This window comes from Aythya marila, assembly GCF_965140915.1.
Source record: "Aythya marila genome assembly, chromosome: 4".
Lineage (NCBI taxonomy): Eukaryota > Metazoa > Chordata > Aves > Anseriformes > Anatidae > Aythya > Aythya marila.
Genome location: NC_139045.1, coordinates 53,559,601 through 53,581,473, shown reverse-complemented (window position 1 = coordinate 53,581,473; position 21,873 = coordinate 53,559,601). Strand labels below are relative to the sequence as shown.

The 21,873-nt window shown below is 44.6% G+C and overlaps 1 protein-coding gene across 7 annotated transcripts in view; it reads left to right on the top strand.

Annotated features, from left to right (window-relative positions):
- TBC1D1 (TBC1 domain family member 1) overlaps positions 1-21,873 on the top strand; it is a 110,042-nt gene that overhangs the window by 25,358 nt on the left and 62,811 nt on the right. The window contains exon 1 of one of the 7 annotated variants that reach the window (XM_082760004.1): positions 5,783-5,943. The exons of the other annotated variants lie outside the window; for them this stretch is intronic. Coding sequence (XP_082616130.1) covers positions 5,914-5,943 — 30 coding nt within the window. The 5' untranslated portion in view covers positions 5,783-5,913. Of the gene's footprint in view, positions 1-5,782; positions 5,944-21,873 lie in introns of those variants that run through there. 7 annotated transcript variants of the gene reach the window in all.

Below are 21,873 nucleotides of genomic sequence, written 5' to 3'. Positions count from 1 at the left end.
AAGTGGTATCTCTGCAGGTCTGCCTGAACTTATCTTCAGATTCAGGCTGTGTTTTTTTGCTCATTTAGGGAGATCCGATCACTTGGTCACAACTGGCTCACTCAGCAGTGCACATTTGATCTTGGTCAAATGCAAACATATAATTACGCTTTAGCTGAATTAGTCAGAAACCATGGCAGAGTTCATGACAGCTTCAAGCTCTTTTTTTTAATTTTTCCTGTGAAGACAAAAAAAAAAAATACTCAATCCAGCATAAAGTTTGCCAATCCAAAGTTTACTCATCAGTGGTTTTGAAAGTATTTGAAGTGGCAGGATGATTTCAGCCCAGATGAGTATTATGCATCAGATGGCATCGGTGGTCGTGAATGGGTACCAGGACCCTAAAGCTGGATTATGTTTATTGACACACTGATTGTGTATAGCCTTGGTCTCTTTCTTTTTCTGTGTATTTTTATCCTAGTATCCCAGAAGTTTTCTCTGTACCTGAATATGCTCAGAGAAGCTATGGATGCCCCATCCCTGGACGTGTTCAAGGCCAGGTTGGATGAGGCTTTAAGCAATCTGGTCTAGTGGGAGGTGTCCCTGCCCCTGGCAGGGAGGTTGGAGCTAGATGGTCTTTAAGGTCCCTTGGACTCAAACCATTCTGTGATTCTATACTATCTTGGATACCTTTGGTATCCCTCGTGTTTGTTGGTCAGATGCTATACATCTAAAAGTGTCCCTTTGTCAGCTTCTCCTCCTGTAGCCAACTTCAGGTGCTGCGGGTAAAACTTTTTTTTTCTGGGTTTGGATTCTTTATACTCTTAATCCTTTTCATAAGAGGGGTCCCATACGGGATGATGGCAGCATTTTCCTCAGTCCCTTGTTTGATGAAAGACTTCCAAAACCTCTCTGCTCTGAACTTTCATCAAATGCTAAGAGATGCTCCATTCCATTCTGGGTACCTGCTGTCACCTACAGCTGCCTCATAGTAGGGCAGAAGAAGAGCAATTCATTTTCTCTCGATAGACCGTTTTCAAGGGAAAAAACAAACAAAAAGACCTCTTTGGTCAAAACAGATCCATAAGGAAAAATCTTAAGAAAATGTTAGCAACTAGGAAAGACTTTAACCTTATACATCGTCTCGTGTTATCTCATACGCTCATGATCTCACTCTAGCTGATGAAACCTTGCCTGAAAGCTTTTGCCCAAGGAGGGTTTAATTCCATTGTCTGCTGAGCAATGTGGCCCTGGGGCTCTTGTTCTTCTCTTCTACGTGGTGCAGGATCACAGATCCCTTCGCAAATCCCTCCTTCCCTTGGTCCTCTTGCTGACGTCCAGGTTCCAAAATGAGCTCATGGTAACTCTTTTGCTCTGACACGGTTGGAGAGGGATGGTTCCTGCTGGCTGGGAAGAGGACAGCTAATCTGCCATCAAGGCTGTCTTTCACTCTCACACAGTCAACGGCAGGAAATGGTAATGCTATTCAAATCAAAGAATTTTGGCAATGACAAATTTGGTAGCTGAACGAGCAATCGTATGGAAGCTGAAACCAACAGAAGCGGCTGGAAAGGGTTCCGCTCCCGAGGTCAGTGCCCAGGGCTCTGGCAAGGAATCATTGCCTTCTGTCGGGCTGCTGCACAGGGAGGGGATTGCGTGTTATCTCTGGGCACCAGCCCAAAGTCTGGTGTTTTTCTTGCTTGCTGCTGGTTAGCAGATAGCCAAAATCCTTCAGTCTATGATCTTAACTGACTAACAGTGCAGAGATTACCCCAAACATCGTCATTTCCAGTATTCTTACAGAAGTAACTCTTTCCATCTTTTTCCTCTGACAAAAGAGAAACCATCTAACCTGCTATGGGGAGTGGGAAGGGTTGAGACAAGACTTAAAGACATCCTAATGAACAGTTAAAACTAAGTATTGAAGGATAAAAATTGTGGGTGTTTTTAAACAAAGGCCAAATAACAGATGGTGGTAATTACTGGCAGGTACATTCTTCTGTTGCATTTTACCAAAGACCTTGTGTAGGACAGACTTGAACAGGGAAAGAAGGGGTAAATGGAATATGTAATGGGTAATGTGAATAGAGGGGGTCATCCAAGAAAAGAAAGGCTTGCAAAAACATATTTATGGAAAAAGTTTCAGAGAAAGCTTCAAAAGGGAATAGGGTCTGCTATAAAACTACCACCAAAGTTAAAAGCAGCTGGAGAGGCCAGCTCTCAGGTGATTGTGGTTGTGGCTGCAATCTTAATGCAGTTTCTTGTTAGACTTTGCTCAGTGGTGACATACTGTGAAGACTCTTAAAAAATATTTACAGCCATTAAACCTAAAGAAAGCTAAAATCAGAAGAGAGCAAGTCAGAAAATGTTCCTTTTGAGTTAAAAGGTTGATTACATCAATGTGTCTTTATATCTCTCTCCTCTCTCTATCCTTATGTCCAACTGGTTTCTTTTAATGTGGAGAGCTTTGTTTGAGGAGAAATAATGAGGGTAATATTTGCGTATGTGTAAATTTATGAAGGACATCTGTAAAACTGAAAGATCCTTTTTCTGACGATGTAAGCTTTCAGTTGTGGCTTTGAAGCATTTTAATTGCTGCTATTTTAAAAACAGCCACAAATATCTTGTTAATATTTTCCATGATAACATGGAACAGTTCACAGGAATGAGGGTTTTGTCTCTTTTTTTTTTTTAAGATCATATGCTTAGATAAGATAGTGTCAAGTGCTACTTACTGTTTATGCAATACAGATGTCATTCCCGAGCCCTGAATTTTTCCATTTACCCAAAATGGATATATAGTATTTTTGGAGAGACAGTTATTTGCACAAGACAAACTTAAAATAGAAAAATACAGAGGTTCTTTTTTTAGAAAGTTGAACATCCTGAAAAATGAATGCAGTTATTGTTCCTACTACATTGCTGTTTTGGAAGGTGAGCAAAACAGTGACCTTTTCATTTACACTGAAGAATTCCATGCATTACCAAACATTTTTATATCTGAGCACTTAAGCCTTGCCACCAGCTCTTTCTCAAATGCTCTTGAGTGTACCCACTCCTTCCTTCAAGGCTGGCAAATATCACCTCCACTTAACAGATAAACTAAAACAGACAGTGGTGAAACAGCTTGCCTGAAAATCATGTTAACAGCGGAAGCTGGAATTCATTCACTGTTACTCTACCTCCTAATTCAGTGTCTTCACCACAAGACATCCCAGCCCTATAGCACGTAGAAGATTTCAGAGCGTACATAAAATCATACAGGCATCACTATAACAACTGCATGCAGCAGGTTTAGAAGCTGAGTAGCATGAAGTAACACACTGAGGATGCTTTTTGAGTTGGTGGCAGTCAGGGCTACAAGCCAGGTCTCCTGACTGACATCGGCATTTAAGAGACTCAGAGGATGTGTGTGTATTGTTAGCTGGAAACTGCGGAAGGGTGCCAGTCAGGAAGGGGGAGCTGGAAAAGCTCCCAAGCAGGCAGGATCCCCTCAGAAAAGGGGGCAGAAATAATCATTTAGACATGATATTGTTCACATTCAATGTTAGAGAAATGCAGCTCCAATGCTACCGTCACATGGTAGATACTATGTGCTGCTCATAGTTTTACAGTATGCTGTGGCATTGTTCTTGCATGAAATAAAAGTAGACCGAGTTTACATACTTAAAACCTAAGTATTTCTAGGTTTCTTATAAGGTGCCTAGTTTAAAGCCCTAAGAACAGATTTCCCTTTATTCATGTACGTGCTCTGTACATCACGAGCAGTAGCAGCAGGAAAGTCTCTCCCCTCTATCATGCCAGTAAACCTTTTGGTGGGTACAACCACCAGAGTGAGTGCTGGTCACACTTAGTCATTATTAGTTTTATGGGTAAAGAAAGTCTATGCATTCAAATGGCCCACTGCCACTACCATAATGACAAGATAAACCATTGGCTATGCCTGTGAATGGCTTCTACTTTCACCTGTACAGTTATTAGAAAAATGGATCTCTGTTCTTTTATGAAATATGAAAGGTATTTGTTATGGCTTTAATTATAGAAGCTGTAGCATAGGTTTTAAGTTAATTAAAAACAAGCTCTGGGGAGGCTTTGGGCTATCCAACCATGAGAAGGTTACTGCAAGTAAACTGCACGTTGCTTTTACAGCTCATATTGGTTAGGATTTTGTGGCTCCCTGGCAAATGTTGCTCAGGAAAAGGTGTCTACAGGATTTCAACCTTCCACATTATCTCTCTTCCTCTGACTGTGTGTCTTTGAGCAAGCCACCTAAACTGGTCAAGCCTTATGTTGATTTTACAGGTGGGTAAACTAATATTTAGGTTAAAGACTCAATTACTTAATTAAAGACTCAATGAGTCCTAATATCCAAGGGAAGGAGGTTTCCCCAGTCCCCCTGCCACCAGCCCAGCTTGGCCAGGGAGCTGCTGTGTAAGACCAAGGCTGGGCATGCACTGCTCAGCACTAGGTCTTGCATCCACCACGGTCAGATACTTTCAGCCGTAGGCTATCAGCAATGTGCTGTTCCAGACCAGAGATACTACTTCTCACGGACTCATTCCTTCATGCCGTGTGTGCTAGCCACCATCCCCAGGTAATTGTTAATATTCTCGGTCAGTGATCTGGTTTGGTTTTATGGTTTGTCTGGTGTTCCTCTGGAGGTGGGTGGAAGCGTTGTGTTTGGTATTGCAAAGACGCAGGCATGAGCTGTGCAGCTGAGCTTTTGTGTTGTAAGGAGCTGGGCAGCCCCCTCAGCCCACTATGGCACACTATCACACGCCAGTGCCGTGATGCTCACCAAATCAGTGACAATCTGAGAAACACTGCTTGTCATTTAGTCTTAGTGTAACCTCTTAAAAATGCGCACTGTCTAATTCAGTGCTGCTGAACTGGCCCTGTCAGCTGGAGGCAATAAGCTGTCTTGCTCACTTCGTATAAAACCAGGGCATGCAAGGCTGTGGGCAGGGGAGAAGGGGCCCAAACTGCCCATTTTCTGCCTCAATGAGCTGAAAGGGTGGCTTTGCTTCTCCCCAGCCCGCGTGCTGAGGTATTGCTCGGTGCTTTGCTGGATGCCCAGCGACTGGGACGAGTGGGACGGTGTCAGGTCTGAACCGGGAGGCGACTCCGTCAGCCCTAGGCCCACAAATGCTGGCACGTGCAGGACGTTTGGCTGGCTGGAGGAAAGCGGCTTGGGCAAAGTGGAGAGCTGGATCTGGCACTTCAACATCAGGTTTTGAGCAGCTGAACTGTCCTGGGGAGAAGCGCAGGGCAAAGCACGGTGCTTTTCTGTTGGGATTTCGCAAACCTGGTTCTTTGCTTTGTTTCTGTGAGGTGATGGAAAGCAAAGGGCTTTTTGTTTTGGCTGAAGCGGAGCATTTCCTTGAAATCCAAGCCTCTTTTCCCCCAGTTCTGTCCTGTTTTCCCCTCTGTCAGGGGGCAGGTCGCATCCCTTCACCCCCTCAGCTTTTAAATCTCTCCCTGATCCACCTGAAACACCACCAGCCGCCTGCCTGGGAACCACCGCCCCACGGGGGCTTTCAAAGGGGAAGATAATAACAAGAATCGGGCGAACTTCAGGCATGACTGCGATGCTGCCGTGCTCCCAGGAGGGTTTTTGGGGCCGAGGCCCACGAGCACAGCTTCTCAGGGCGAGTTACCCGAGGGGGGCGACCCGGCCCGGCCGGCAGCGGGCTGAGGCCGGAGCCCCGGAGGAGGCGGAGCGCGGCGGGGGCGGGCGCGGCCCCCGGCCCGGCCTCCGGCCCTTCCCTTCCTCCCTTCCCTTCCCTTCCCTTTCCCTCGCCTCCTTCTCTTCCCTTCCCGGCCTTTCCTTTCCCTTCCCTTCCCGCCCGGGCGAGCGCTGTCGGAGGGCGGCCGGGGCCGCTCCCGGCCGGCGCATGAGGAGGCGGCGGGGAGCCCTGAGGGGCGCCCGCAGCGATGTCCCCGCTCTTCGGTTGGGTGGCCAAGGTGAGCCCGGGGGGTTGCAGGGGCTCGGAGAGGGCAAAGGAGGAAAGCTGGAAAACGGGGTTGAAAACAGGGGTAAAAAACGGGGTTAAAAGCGAAGCCCCGGCTGCGCTGCGGGGCTGTAGGGGGGGAAAGGTGCGAGTGAAAGCGCGCCCGGGGCTGCTCCGGGAACACCTCACAGCGATCCCACTGCTTGGGTCCGACTCTTTCCTAAGTTTTTTTTTTTTGGCATTTGTGGAATTTATAGAGAGCGGTAGGCTAGTTTATGATGCGGGACTTAGTTAAGTGTGCCAACATATGGGACCTGCTGGCTCGTGCACCTGTGTGTCAGAGGCTCCAGCAGTGCTTGTGGAGCTCCGTGTGGGTACAAGGCAGCTGAGGTGGCTTAAGAAAGTCTGGAATTCAGTTTAAAGCTGATGTTTCAGAAGCAGGTTGGTTTTCTTGTTGGTTTCCCCCACACAAACACACACAGTGTAACAGTCCTGAGTGGAAAGTGACCTGTGTGTGAGATTCGGTGTGGAGGCACAAGGGAAAGTGCAGAAGAGGGGCAGGTGAGGCCGAGCCGTGTGACAGGCAAGAACTAGGGGTCCTTTGAGGAATTAGCCATAAAAATAAGACCATATCTTGAAGTTAAAAACTAATGGGCGGTCTAGTCCGTTAGGCAGACCCACAGAACCTGGTTCTCCCGTCTGCTTTGCTGGGTGTAAATGGGCAGCTGCGTAACTGCTGTAATGCAGCCCCCTTCCCAGATCTGTAGGAGGCAGAGCACCCCTGGGGAAGGTGGTGGGGAGGGGAGCTCGGTGCTGACTGTGTCACTCCCATTCAGGTTCTCAGCCGGAAGGATTTGTTCTGATCTGTCCTAAAAAGGATAGGCTTTTTGTTTTTTAGCCATGCCCTGAAAAGTAGAAGTGTATCCTTTCCTCTTCCTACTTGTGATCTTAATCTGTTTAAATAGCTACTGAGTGGGGCTTTTGCTTTTATTATTTATTTATTTATTTTAAAGTAGTTCCTTCTGCCGTCATTGCGGCTCTGTCCCATCAGTGGTGCAAGGCCTGATCTGCCGTGCGTTTACCTGAGGAAATGATCCCGTGCTGGCTGCCACAAGCACACCGATCCCGTCTACAGGTGGCTGCTGTTGAAAATGAGCGGCTCTGTTGAGTAAATACTGCAGGACGGAGCCGTGGGGCAGCCCCTTTACCCCCCTCATTGTGAGTTTCCCGGCTGGACAAAGCCGCTAGTCAGAGAGGAGCGAGTCTTGGAAGAGGCACAAGGCAGAGCCTGTGGTGCGCAGACTTGGCTGCGCTTCTGGGGGGAGTAACAGGAGCTCCTGCAGAAACGCGCTCCTGGCTTTGCTCGGAGAAGTGTTTTCTGGGCTTTCAAAGCCAGTTACTACAGTGCTGCTTCCTTGCAAGTGTCTAGCATTAGTCTTTTAATGGCAGCTAATCGCCAGCCCTAACTTGGGAGGGAGAGCAAAGCGGTGTACTTAGAAAAATGAGGCTTGCTAACAGAGGAAGCCATCCAGCCTGCTAAAATTTGATCGGTAAAAATGTAGGAAATACTGCTGGATGCTTTCAACACAACGGCAAGCCTTGATGGGTTTTATAAGATGGTGGTCCCTTCCAGAAGAGGGAATGACTTGAGGGTGTGTTTGTGTGTGTGAACTGCCCCCCCTCGAAACAAAGCTGGGCAGCTGTTACTTAAAAAGAAAAAATGATTCCCTCACCCAGGAACCTAAGTGCTTAGTGTCCCTGTGCAAGTCCTCAGACCTGTAAGTGCTTACAAGTGAAGTAATTTACTCCTGTGTGCTATAAAATTGATCCCCGTTGTTTGTATAAGTGTTAGCTTTTAACATGTCTTTATCGATATTTTACGTGCTGTTTTGCCTTGCTCATCTCCCATCTTCACACAGACTCCTCAGAGGTGAGCTCTGTCGTGTCGGTATTATCCACACTAGCAGTGTGGGTGCTGGCTAAACCACTGAGTGATGTTGTGGTAGATCGTGAACTCTTAAACACTGACTTATTGTAGTCTTTTAAATGAAAGAGAATAGTTATACCTGCTGTTCCTGCATGGTTTTATACAAAATCAGACAACCGACTTCAGGGAAATCCTTGACTAAGCACCTTGAAACATAGCTTGTTCAAAGCGTAAGCTAACTGTAGGTAGACAATAGTCACTTTAATAACCAAATATACTTCGGTTTAGTTCACTGCAATAACTGCTATAAAACATAAATAATTTTGAAGTCAAAAACCCAAAACTTTCCATCTGCAAATAAAAAATATATGGAAATGTGGGGTTCTTCAGCAATTTATGGTGTACTTGCATACCATTAATTCATCAAAAAGAGATAACAGTGCAATGATAGTTGCGAAGAGCTTTTTTATTTGGTTTAATTGTATTTAATACAGCTTTAGTTTAAGTAAGAAAAAAAAACAACTTTAGCATTAGTCATCTACAATTCTGGCTTCATTTTATAATACAAGTTTCTATTCATAAGCTACCTGACAGAGCCACGATTAAGAAACGATCACTGAAGAAATAAAGAAATAAACTGCTCTTGGCATAATATATTGTATAGATAGAGAATCTGAGTAAATGTGTCCTCAGCTTCTCAGCTAGTTAAGCAGTTTATGCATAGTGTCTGGCTAGTTACAAAGAAGTGCTGTATATTATATAAAAGCTGTGTTTAGCTTCAGCTCATTTTCCCTATAGGATTATAAACCAACAAGGTAAAGTGAAGTAAGCTAATATAAAATGCTAAGCAAGGTTACATGATCTAAACTGAGTTTTTTTTCTACAACGATTTTGGTGGTGTGGATCGATCAATCCCTGTCGGCTGTCTCCACAGCCCCATCCCCTTCCAGCCTGCAGGATGGCAGGTCTCCCACCGTCCCCGAGAGGGAACAGGGTGCAGCAGGGCTTCACTGCAGCCCGAAGTACTTTTGAGAATTGGCCACCAGGCTGGCAAAAAAAGCACGCAGGCATTGGAGGGTGGGTTTGCCACGCCACTGTCCCCATCTGGTTTGGCTAATCTTGCACCTTGCACTGAGAAGCTGATTGCTTGGACTTCTGTGCCAAAGAATGGGTTCTGGAGTGTGTTCACAATAGGTCCTCTCAAATTCCCTATAGCAAAGCAAGAAGTAGTTTTCTCAAGGACTGCTGAGGCAGAATCACCGGTGATCTTTATTCAGTGTAGGAAGCTCACAGAGCATTAGGAAAGAAAACTTGTATGCTACTCAGGGCAGCAGTGCATGCATACCTGGCTATCATTACTTAAGTAAGATAGTAAGACTAGAAATGCCACTAATTTTTCTTCGAATACTAATATAATTCAATAGGCAGTGGTAGAAGTGATTTTGCTCATGTTTTGCCTTTTTTTTTTTTTCCCTATAACTTTCTAAATAACTGAGTGCCTAATAGACCTCTGGAGGAGAATGTGTGGGGGTAACCATCTACTTAGCTTAGGTCAGGAGCTGCAAATGCCTTCTGGAAGAGAATGAGAAGGAATGACAGACTGAAAATCAGGAAGCGCAAGAAATCCCTCCCCTTCCTTTTTTCCTTTTTATTCTGAAGGGCCTGTCTTGTCTCTTTTCCTGGTCTGTTTCAGGGTACATCCTACTTGCACGTGGGTGTGTTTTGTTGTAACTGTACTCACTTGACTTTCCTTTATTCCCCACTGCTTCTAGTCAAGTCGAGGACCCGTGGGCATCTTTAATCCCTCAGTGAATGGTTTGCGTTTTCACCAAATGAATCAGGATTTGGTCTCATAAGCAGCCCTGATAACTGGTCATTTTAACGCTACCTAAGGCTTGGTAAACTTTGAAGTTTATTAAGCCTTAGTTTTAAGTCCATCTTACTTGTAAGATGGTAAATTAGCTGGGGAGGTGAATCAACAGTGCTGGTATCCTTTGGTGTACAGCCTTGTTTGCGCTAGTGCAGTTACCCCCATAACCCTGTTTCTAAATAAATTCAGAGACTTGCATGCTGAATCAAAAATCAGGGAGTTAATTGTGAATTAGTGTCAAGGAAGATTTGGGGAGGAGTGGGGAAGGAATGCTCAGATGCTGCAGTTTCGCTTTTAGAAGAAACCTTTAACGTGGTGAGTAGAGCCAGGGGGACAGACCCTCTCTTGTCTCCCATGCCAGATGCCTGCAACGCAGAAAAGAAAAACTTGAGATTTCTGCAGGAGCTGTGTTTCCGTGCCCGAGTTCATGCAGTGCCCCTGTCAGAGACTGCAGGACTGCTGTTTGGTGTATTTCTTCAGGTCAGGTTTTTTTTTGGAGGGGGGGGAATGTTGTCACCGACTGCCAGCGTTGGGATAAGCGCCGATCCTCGTTGGCATTCTGTATGCCAGTCACTCCCCGCCTTGCCCGCGGGTCTCGGCGATGACAGAGGAGCACGCGCTCAGCATCCCAATGAAGTGGGTCCCGCGGTCACACCGCTCCCTTACTCAGCACTTACACAGCTCTCTGGGGCTGCTCTGCCTCTGTTCTCCCTCCTTCCATTGCTTTCTTTGGACACGGTCCAGATTAGACCCACCTCACTTACACGTCCCGGGTTCCCTGGGAGAACGCAGGACGCAGGCAGGCTCACACCACTTCTGTGGGGCTCTACGATGCTGTGTGGCAGCGTCCTTTGCCTCTGTAAGGTGCTCGAAGGGAGCTTAGGAAGGAGCAGGTCTCTCTAGACTGAAATTCCTCATCATGTAGATTTCAGCTCACAAAGGCTTTTCTATTGAATCATTTATGCTTTTCTGAATTAATTTCTTATGAGCATCTACTTTCAGGTTCACGTCGACCTCCAGATTTATTAATAAGCCAAGGCTGACGAGGCTGCTTAGCTTGCTGTTTTACACAGGTCCTGCCCTCTGCAATTCAGACCAGAACTTTTAGACTCCAATTGAAAGCTGTTTGCTTTTCTGCTGAAAAGCTCTCCTGCAATCAGTGCTATTAGCTGTCTTCACATGGTAAACATGTTTTGGGCCAAACCAATAGCAAAGATACCAGTAGGTCCTGGAGGATCAGGGAGGGTTCCTGGTCCCATCAGAGACAGAGAGTACAGCTCAGTTTTGGGGTTTTATATATGTATATATGGCATGGCAGTTTACCTTTGGTTTACACGTTGATGATCTAAAATACTGCCTGAAATCATAGCCTGCTTTTTTGGAAGGCTGATATAATGAAACAGTCTCCTGTGTGCAGTAGAAGTGTTTCTGAGAACCTGAAAGCAGCAGTTTGGCTCTGGGTTCCCCAAACAGAAATATCCGTAAGGCAAAAGTTGGGCAAAACACCACTTTGTGCAGAGATCAGCTTGCGGAGTTCCAGTTTGCATTGGCTTTCCAGCAGCCGGTATGGATGCGAGGAATGGGGCCCATCAGATATTTGGGTTGGTGGCTTGTTGACCTTCTGACTGCTGCTGTGTGAGAATCTCAGGCCTGAAGAAGTTGCCCAGAGTTTCTGGGTTTTAGGCTACTTTTTTAGTCTGTCACGAAGTGGAGCACTGTGGAGAAAGACTGTAAAAGTGTGCATGTCCTTCTGTCCTCAGGGCAATGTGCACATGAGCCTGTGTGCGTTGATGGTGCCGTTCAAAAAAAAATATAAAAAATTACATGAATCTTGGCTGAAATAGCTGGAAGCTTCTCCCCAGTGTAAAAGTTGCTGGCTGTGGACATGGGAATGCTTTTCTTACTGCCTTTTACAGCATCATCACAGGATTATTTTTTTTCCAGGGGGGATCTTTGATATGCAGTAACCAAACAGGATTTTCAGGTACAGATATCCTGAGAAACTGCAGGTCTGAGGAGAGCAGACATAGTTACCCAGGCACACTCCCAACTACTGAAAATGGGAAAGATGAGCTAAATGAAGCAGTATTCCCTCTCCTCCCCCCCTTTTTTTTTTTTGTGTGTGTGTTTATTTCCAGGAGCTCTGTAACCAGATGTCTTACTCTTACTAGATCCAATAGCAGTTGCCTCTCTGCATTTACAGGACCCTTGGCCTGGTGCTATAGTACCAATGAGGTGAGCTCACTCAAGCTGTTGTCATGGAAATTTGGATGGCTAGCACTTTTCTCTAAATGTTTCATGCTGGTTTTGTTTCTTCAGACTTTTTTTTTTTTATATAGCTTCCAATCTCCCCACAGGCAAGCCGTGGAAAAGGAGATTTGATAGAAATGCTTTGGAGTTCTAGGCGACGATGTGCAAGGAGCCTGTATTTAAAACTCTGTCGGTAGTTACCCAGAACCTGAACCAAAAATCCATGCTGAAATTTTGGAATGAGGATAAATCCCACTGGAACACAGCCTGTAGGATTTAGCATCCCGTGGAAGCGACTGACAGTTCCCCTTGCTGTATAGCTGGGGGAGGCTGACTTGTGTGGACTTCAGAAACGTTTTTATTTGAAAACACAGTTTAGGGAGCTCATACTACATTTATTGGGTGAATCACAGAGTCATATACAAAACTATTTATTGTGGGCTGTTATAATTCAGGCAGCATTTTGTCAGTTTGAAAGCATTATCGAATCTTTAAAAACACCACATATGTTTAAAAGAATCAATGCAGAAGAGCCCAGTCCGCGTGTGTGTTAGGTGGGGCTGAAATACCAGCAGTCCCCAGTGCTGACATCATGCTTGGGGTGGGAAAGAGACACAGACACAAAGGCTTTCCTTAAAATCTTGTCTTCTTTCCCTTACTGCTTTCCTTCAGCTGTTCTCACAGAGCACTGCCCTTGCGTCCCCCTCCAACTTTTTGTGGGGACCCTCTATGTCTGTGACGTCTGTTTTAGAAACGTTGAATACTCACCACTCCCTTTTGGGTTTCCTCTGTGAGTAAGGATTTAAATATAGAATACTTTGGAAATACCGTGAAGGTCAGAATTCCCTCGCTGTGAAAGGGGTGTAACCGGCGAGTTGTCCAGCTTAGCTGAAGTTCAGTCCTTGTGGTTGTCCACCTGCCTTACCATTTCCTAATGGGGAACCCAGCTGTAACTTGTGGTGAAGAGAGGAATATGAACAAAAAAGGAATAATGGAAAATTTACTCTTGGAAGAAACAGGGTAGGTTTAAAATAGCTGTCTCATAACCCGGAAAAGAGAAGAGGATCTGCATTTGTGTGCATCGTTACAGTTTGTGGCTCAATAAGGTACGATGTAGATCAGATTTGGTATTTATACAATACTAACGCAGGTAAGTAGCAGGAGCTCCAGAAATGCTTACGATGATGGGCCAGCATATATTGTTGAACATCTTTGTTTACACTCTTATCAGTACATCTTTTTATTGATTAGGGTTCTCCCCTATCTTGCCCTATCATGTGGGCACTTGGTTTGGAAAGGCCCCCTGGCTGGGTCTGTGCGGTGACTGCTGATTATCTCGCTTCCCATCAGTGCAGCGAGCTTGCCCTGACTACAGTGATGGAAGAGCATCATTAACATTTTAGTAGATATCTTGAGAATCAATCTTCCATTTTCAAACAAATCAGTTGGGTGTTGTGGTGTGTCCTTTCCACACTGTGTGCTTTTGTTTTTTTGTTGTTGTTTTTTTTTTTTTTCTTTCTGCATTGCTTTCTTACACAAAACAAGAAGATTCAAAGTAACTAATTTCCCTGAATTTCTTCTCTTGCTGTGTATTTATTACATAATTAGGGGTTCCAAACTCCTGGCAGGCATCAGGTAGGGCTGGATGCTGGTTCCGTGTTGTAAGGGCAGCTATCTGAAGAGACCAGATGATGCAGGTAAATGACCTAACAGCAGCTTCAGAGGATTGTTGATGATACTGTGTAATGGCTAATGGAGAAAGAACAGGAGGATGGATTTCAGCTGTTACTCTTCAATTACTGGAGCCTTCCTAGATGAGTGCTGAACTGAGGTGATTGAAAGAAAGTTGTTGGCACAGGCTGCAGGTCTAGAGCTCTGTCCTTGTAGGGCTGTAGTGAGTTTGGTACGGGTCATTGACATTCTTGTTGGAGTTCTGGGCAGTGGGGAGAACCATTTTTATAATCTGGAAGCATTGCTAAAATTGCCTCTGGTTTCTTTTGTAGGGAGACACCTTGGCTTGTCCTTGGGGTGGCTTTCAGGAATGATTCCTTAGCTGAATTTATCCTGGTGGTGCCTTTTATCCCTGTTTTGGCAACTCTTGTCCATGCAGGACTGAATGTGCAGCTTTATCTAAAAAGGACAGTGACATCTGTGTTTTGTCTTGGGTCATGCAAATTCACTTCTGGCTGTCAACACAGGGAGCAGCCTTGGCTGTCCTGTAGCAGTTAAAAGAGACCAGCCAGTGGGGATGCCAGCCTTTAGATGAAGAAACGAGGCCTGATTAACCGCCAGAAGCACAGGCAAGTGATAGCAGACGTGAAGTAGTGTGGTGTGGGGTGGTCTGCCAGACTTGGGATGCTTGGTTTTAACTGTGCTCCTACGACCCATGATGGCATTGGCAGTGAAATGCTGTCTTGCAGGCAGTCTGTAACTATAAACAGCACATTTTCCACACTGATCATCTTCCTCTGAATACATCGTTAAATATCTTCTTCATACATCTAGCATCCCTTCTCTTTTTTTCCTTGCTTCACTTTTCTAGCATCCTTACATACCTGATGTGAATATAATAGGCTTCTTACACTGACTTTCAAAGGTACTTCAAGTAAGGGTTTATGGATCCAGTACTCTACAATGACACCTTTTTCCAAACTTTTTTTCCCCAGATTTTTGTCAAATCTGGATGTGAGACGGAACAGGTTACAGAAAAGTTTTCACCAACTTTAAAAGATGCAGCTGTCTTAAAATTTTACCAGGAGGGAAGAAGCAGGCTCTCATTTGTCTTTTATCAGCAGGAATTGGAAGCACTTGCTTTTTAGGACAATGATCCTTGACTCTTGGGAGGAAAAACTGTCCTTAATGTGATCTGGCTATATCTTAATGGAGGGAACCTTGAGTAAACAGTTTGCTCTTCCCATTACTTTCCTAAGGACGTTCTGCAGTTACAGGAAGCTATCAACGCGATGTTGGGCAGCAATGTGCTTTGGAGTGTCCTTGATTACAGGTTAGAAACTATTTCAGGAGAGTTAGAACCATGGCCTATCCTGTTGCAGCTAAATTTCCTCCCCCCCCCCCCCCCCAAAAAAAAAAAAAAAAAAAAGAAAAAGATTTTCATTCAAATTACATGATAAATGTTTTAGTTTAAATAGCCTTTAATGAATAATGGGAGGTGAGTGAGCTTTCTTTGAGTTGTTTGCTTCAAAAATCAAAGTACGGCTTAATTCTGTAGGTTAACAGTTTTTCTGTCCTCTAAATAGTAAGGGTCTTGATATCAGTTGTGGGTTACACTCAGGTATATGTTTGTGTTGTTCTTCCTCTTCCATTACACCGAATGCATGGTGCCTTAGGAATGCCTGGTCAAAATCAGCAGCATTAACTTTAATCTTCAGATCAGCCTCTGTTAGTTCAGCGGAGTATCTTGCTTTTCCGAAGACAACCACCTAGGTAGGAAACAAAGGCTGGCAAACACCTAGTTTCAGTTCATATTCTCAAATGAAGTTAATTTTTGTAAACAAATACACTCTAACTCACCCAAAATAATAATGTATTTTAGAAAAAAAATAAATATTAACAGCTAGTATCAACTACACGTGTGGATTTTTGGAACTGTACAGTTAGATGACCAGTTCTGGTAATGTCTAACTTGTCTTCAGAGATCACTAACTTGTCACATGAGAAGGTGATGTAAATCCTGCTTTTCCCAGATGGAAGTTGGGTACTTTTCAAGGCATTAACTTCTGTGAAATGGGATGTTCGTGGGCAGTTTAACTGTTCCAGTCCTGTCCATCTATAAGCTGAGCTGAGGCAGGTGAGATCTGTTACCACGTGACACAGCTGCAGATCCTTGCTCCTCCAAGAGCAGACGGGTTCACGTGCCTGTTAAACATACCAGGCAGGCAGAGTGCTGGAAAAAAAGCTTCGTGCTTTCTGCATTCTGGTTCTCTTGGGACCTCCATAAGTTTAATGTCCGAGTAAGATTCTCCCCACAAAAAACACCCCATGTAGTTCTAGGGAGAAAGACCGTGGGGCTGTCTCATCCCTCAAGAGGTCTTCCTGAGCTCTCAGAGTAAGGGAGAAGTGTTGTGCTCTGTTGCAGGTATAGCTGACTTACACACCAGGTCAGTCAAAGGCACTCATAGACTTTTCTTTTTCCCTCCCCAGTGACAATTTCAAAAGAAAAATCCATGGGAGGTGGATTTTTGACACTCACTTAGATCAGCCATCTGAAAAGGTTGTGTCAGAACTAACCTCAGTTGTAATGAGGGCACACATCACAACTCGAATTTTCCTCCCTTGTTTGGAGTTGGATATTGCTTTTTAAAAAAGAGGTAGAACAATTTGAGGCTTTTTATCATCTGAAATTTGTTTTGCTAGCTCCTGTTTTGCCAGTTGTCCCTATGTAAACTGTGATAAAAGCTTTGAGAGCAATAGAGGTGGGGAGAGGACCTGTCTTCTATTATGAAACTGGAATTTAATCTGATATTTTTTTGTTCCCAAAACGTTCTTAGTAACTCATTTCCTGTTCTAAATGCTCTTGTTGCCTTTCAGTTTAAAAACCAAAACGCCCCAACAACAAAACCTGTCCCGAAAGCTTTCAAATGTCATTGCTGTCTCTTTCCATTTATACCCATGTAGGAACAGGATTCCTCTTGTTCCCTTCCCTTAGGCTCCAGCTCTGCCCCGGGCCTGTCTCAGCCATGTAAAAGGAGCTGCTTGCAATACCAAAGAGCAAAAAGGGATTTAATATCTGTTCATAATGAATGAGCACAGAGGTTCCTGGCTATTACTTTGCAACTGTTACTGCCTCCACATTAAGCAGTCACCTCGTAACATGTGAGCCAGGAATCCTTCAGGTATGCCCAGTAATCATTGTTATGTCTTCAAGTGCCATTTTAATTCGTAAAACTGCACGGAAGGAGAACTTTGAAACAAACGACGGAGAAGGAAACACTATGAAGATGTTCACCTGCCACTTGAGATACCCGGTGACTTGCTTCATTTCACATTTGTTGCTTAAAGGTTGTGGTATTGAACAGAGGGGGGATGGAGCTGTACAAGACAAAAAGAAATGGTTTGGATTGCAAGGGGCTGAGGAAGAACTACTACCATGTAATAAGCCCTCTGGGTATGAAGTAAAGTATACCACCAGGTTTCTCAGGAGCAGATTTTGCAGGAATGCCTCCTTCAGAGCCAGGCTCTGTGTTCAGAGCTGCACTGAAGCCCCACAGGGGCGTTCCATCAGCTGCAGTTTATTTTTGATCGTGCTTTTTCCCGGGGAAGGGTCCCAAAAATAAGCAGCAGTCCAGGAGACGGTGGCTCATTTGTGGCAAGTTGCCAGGTTTTGTCGTATTTGGGGCTTCAGGGAAGGTATGTCTTGAAAGCATGTAAATAAAACATCAAAGTGTGTCAGCAGCATGAGGCATCTGTCCTGGGGAGGAAACACCACCACAAAATAGAATAGCCCAGCTTCGCTGGAACATCAAGTACAATTATGTTCTATTTCTGAGCTTGTTTGCATTAATTTATAAAAGCTTTCTGCAAATATTGTTGGTTTTTTTTTTTTTTTTAGAAAGGACAGATCTTTTTGTGCCTGTTTAAGTTGCAAGGAGTGTTTTCCAACTCACGTTACTTTGGAAAAGATTACACTTCTTGCTTTGGTCTGAGGATTTGTGAGGAAGTTTCTCAAGCTATTTGTCTGTAGCAAAGGAGCGTGGTGGTGTGGGAGCAGCACGCTGTACTTGGAGCATCAGCCTGCGGTACTCAGCAGGTTTGTGACTTGTGGGAAGTACGGTCACCTTTGACTTTTTATGATCACGTGTAAACTAACAGCACGCACGGAGTACCTGGAGCTGTCGTTCCCTTCAGAGGATGCTGCTAGTGCCACTCGGCCACCAGGCTCCAAGTCAAAAAGAACTGGATTCACACAGGTGACTGCACACAGAACATCCTTGGAAAGTGAGTGCACTCTTGGTTATCAGCTTCCTGCACATCCCTGCAGAACTGGAGTCTCAGCCCCATCACCCTCACTTACCCCATTCTCTGTAGAGTGCCCATGTGAACCCTAACAACGCAAACTGCACGTGCAAGCAGACCTGCAGTATGATCACTTCTCCTTTCCTAGGCCTGGGGTGATATTATTCAGCCATTGAGATTTTTGTGCTCCACCTTGTTCACTTTCAAGATATCACCAAGTTGTCTGGCTACGTGAGACACCTAATGCATGTTAGGTACTACAAAGAGAAATGATGCTGCCTATTATTATTATTTGTTTTCCCTTCTGCTTAGAACCCATGCAGCTTTGGTGGTGGTGGGTAGTAGGACTGTGAGATAGACCAACACGCCTGGATGGTAAAGCTGCTGGAATAAATTAAAATTTCACCACCACCAAAAGCTGAGCAGTGTGGGCGCAGCAGCAAAGCGCTGGGTCATACACATTGAGACGTGAAATGATGGAGCAAAGGTGAGCTGCCTCTCCATGCACCCACCGACCTCAAGTACTTAGAGAGCCTGGTTCGAGTCTTTGACTTGAAGTGTGGAAAACAAATGGACGGGAGCTTGGAAAGCATTATCGTCGTCCAGGGAATGGAGAAGCTGTAAACTTTCCACCTCCCTTTCTGAATTAAATTTTGGTTTAGAAAGAATTCCGTGGGAGGAGTGAAAGTCAACAAGTAGCACGGGAAGAAAACTAGTAATTAAAATACCGTTGAAAGACCTGTTGATTAGGAATCAAGGGCTGAAAATTTGGAAAATGAGAATTGCAGTTAATGACTGGAGAAAGTCAGTGAGGTCTAGGAGGCTGTAGAGTAGTTTCTAGGCAAGATAATAAAGCCCTGTGACTACACTTAAGGTAAGACCAGAATACAAAAGGTCCTCCACTGAAATGGAAATGAATTGAAGATTGTTACTCTTTTCTACCTTTAATTTTTACTGATGTAGAACTGCAACGAAATTCTGTTGCTTTGAAGACATCCTTTCGTTCTCTTTCAGGGAGAGATTAAAGGCTGGGTTTGTGCTGTATGTATTTAGTTCATTCTTTGGTTAAGCTAGCAGGCAAGGCTTCTCACGAAGGAAATCTCAGCTGGTTGTGTCTTGACGTCCTTCTGGAAGCAGTCGGTTTGTTTCCCTTTGGCAACAGGAGGCTGTGGGGTCTGTGCTGGTGGGACTGCACGGAGCCATCTGATCAGGTTTGAGGTTGGATCTAACTTGAAAGCTCGCCCTGCTTTGTGTGTAGGGTGGATGTACCTACACAGGTCACTTCCAAATTAAATTTCTTTGTGATTCTTCTCCTGTGCAGTCTCAGCTTGTTTTTGAAATCATCCCAATGAAATCTGTAGATTTAAATGCATTGGATCTAAAAATGCTAAGCTTTATATCCCTTGAATGAAAAAAAAATGTTCAAAAAAGGTTACTGACTACTCATGTGGGTTCACGGAGTGGTCAGGTTGGAAATGTCCATCTGTTTTATTACTGCCCAGTTGTTTTGCTGAAGTGTGCTGAAAACAGACCTGCTGTTTTTCAGTAAACATCACTCCTCAAATCAAGGATTCCACGTGGTCTTTTAAAAATGCAAAGAAATACTTTGTTATATCATCTTTTTGTACATATTATGTGTCTCAGAAATGATTTTGCTTTCTTCAGTTCCTTCATTTCACAAAGTATTCCATGCTAGTAAACACTGTACTGGTGACAAGCATTGCTATAGGTCCTGATACAATCGGCTGGCTTCTCCAAACATATTTAGCCATGGACTGTGCTTCTCTTGTAGCAGGACTCCCTAATAAAACAGAGAAGGAATGGCAATAACAGCAAACAATGTGTTAGACTTCTTGACATATTTTATTGAGCTTGCAGTGGACAGAAGAGCAGGCAAGTAAATATCCTTAAAATAATTCAGATAGTTTGTCCTGGGATGCTTGAGTAGGAAGGCAAAGCTTGCTTAAGGAAAACATAACCTTTACTCGTTTCAAGAGCTTTGTGAAAGGTTGTTAAAGGTCTATTCCAGCCACTGCCATGTGCTGTCTTCTGAGGTTCAACTCCAGATCTTATCAGATCAGATCTTATCAGATCAACTCAAGATCTTATCCTAGTGATTTTCGGTCTGCAAGAGTTTACATAGCGCATTACATAAAATCAGTTCCTGACAGCACAGGTCTTTACTTTAAACAAAACCACTTACTCCCTTGAAATAGTTAAGCCCGTGCTCGAGTCCTTCACTGACTTGAAGCATTTTGGAGGCACTGGTACCTCTATAGTTATGAGGACTTTGCCACATTTGAAAAATCCCACTTTTTTGCCCTGAATCCTCACCAGCTGATGTATTTGATGGCTCCTCTTCTGTGGCACACTTTGCCTGTGTGCCTACTGCGTGTTACAGAAGCAGGGAACCTTTTCGTAGTCTGTTACACCAAAAGGCAGCTGTTGCAGTCAGCTGTTACTGGTCTTTCTTCATTAAAATAGTTTCTTACTCTTTCTCAAATCCGAAATCTGCTGACAGGCTAAAGGCGTTTGGTGTCTTACTGTCTGTTAGCATGTGAACTTGCAGGGTGACGTCTGGCTGCAAGTGCAAGCTTCTCTTGCAGGGAAGGGAAGGGAAAAGAGCAGTTTCATGTTCTCCAGCTGCACCAAACCTGTGCATGCTTACAAACAGCTGCCTTTTCTCAAGATTTCATGTGTGGTGCAGGAGCTGTAGCTGTTAGTCTGTTAGTCTGGTGTCAGACCAACAGGCATCAGGAAGTTCTGGGTGGTGGTTTGTGTTCAGCTTGCTTACCCAAGGATGAAGTCACAGGAATACTCAGCGTTATGCAGAGTAAGCACTCTAATCATAGCAGAAGTAAACGGTGTACTTAGTTTCAGTGGTTATAGGTGCGTCTTTTTCAATTAAGTTTCAATCGTATCTTCAATTCACCAGTCCTGTTTGGCCCAGGGAGAATGATGAGAAGGTTGTGTTCTGTGTTTAAGTTTTGTCCTTGCTTATGCTGTTGTTCTCTGCTTACTTTTGTGGGTTTAGGGAAATAATTTTAGGTCATAAATATTTTTAAGGGGCATAATTTTAGTTTTTCCGATTACTGAAATAATCTTCACCCACTAATTACATATTTACATGGAGAAAGAAGTCAGAAGACACAAAAACAGAAGTATTCTAGAAAACAATTTGTACAGCAGGAGGAAATCCTATATGTACGCAGTAGACTTGCCCCGCTGCCTTATGTGAGTTAGGCCAGCAGGCACTCGTGCCTACAGAGTTGTGGGTACCTCAGTCACCACGCCGAGGTAGGAGGGGACCTCAGGGGGACATCTTATTCAGCAGGGCCACCTACAGCGTGCTGCTTGGGGCTGTGTCCAGGCAGGTTGAGTCTGCCCAGGACTGGAGACTGCAGCCTCTCTGGGTAACTTGTGCCAGTGTCTGGCCAGCCTTACAGAGATTTTTTTTCTTATGTTTGGGTGGAATTTCATGCATTGCCTCTTTTCCCTTCACTGAGCGCCATGAGAAGAGGTGAGCTTTTCTTGGAGGGGATGAACCTTGAAAATCAACCTGCAATCCTAGATCCTGCTTCTTTCCAGGGCCATATCCCAGGGAGTTCTTCCACTCAGATCCACGAGCTAGCCAAGAGCTGCTCTCCTCAAGAACAGAGCTGTGATCATGCTCTCTGCCCTGTTTCACAAGGTGGTCCTTGCAGTGAAGGTTGCTCCCGAACGTCACATACCCCGCTGTTTCTTCCTTTTTATTAAGTAACAGGTCCGGCAGTGCGCCCTCCCTGCTTAGCTCCTACATCACCTCTGTTAAAGGCTATCATCAGCGTGCTCCAGGTACCTCCTGGCCTGCTTCTGGCTTGCTCTGTTGCCATCCCAGCAGATCGGCTATTCCTTAAGAGCCTATTTCTGGTCCCTGTGCATGC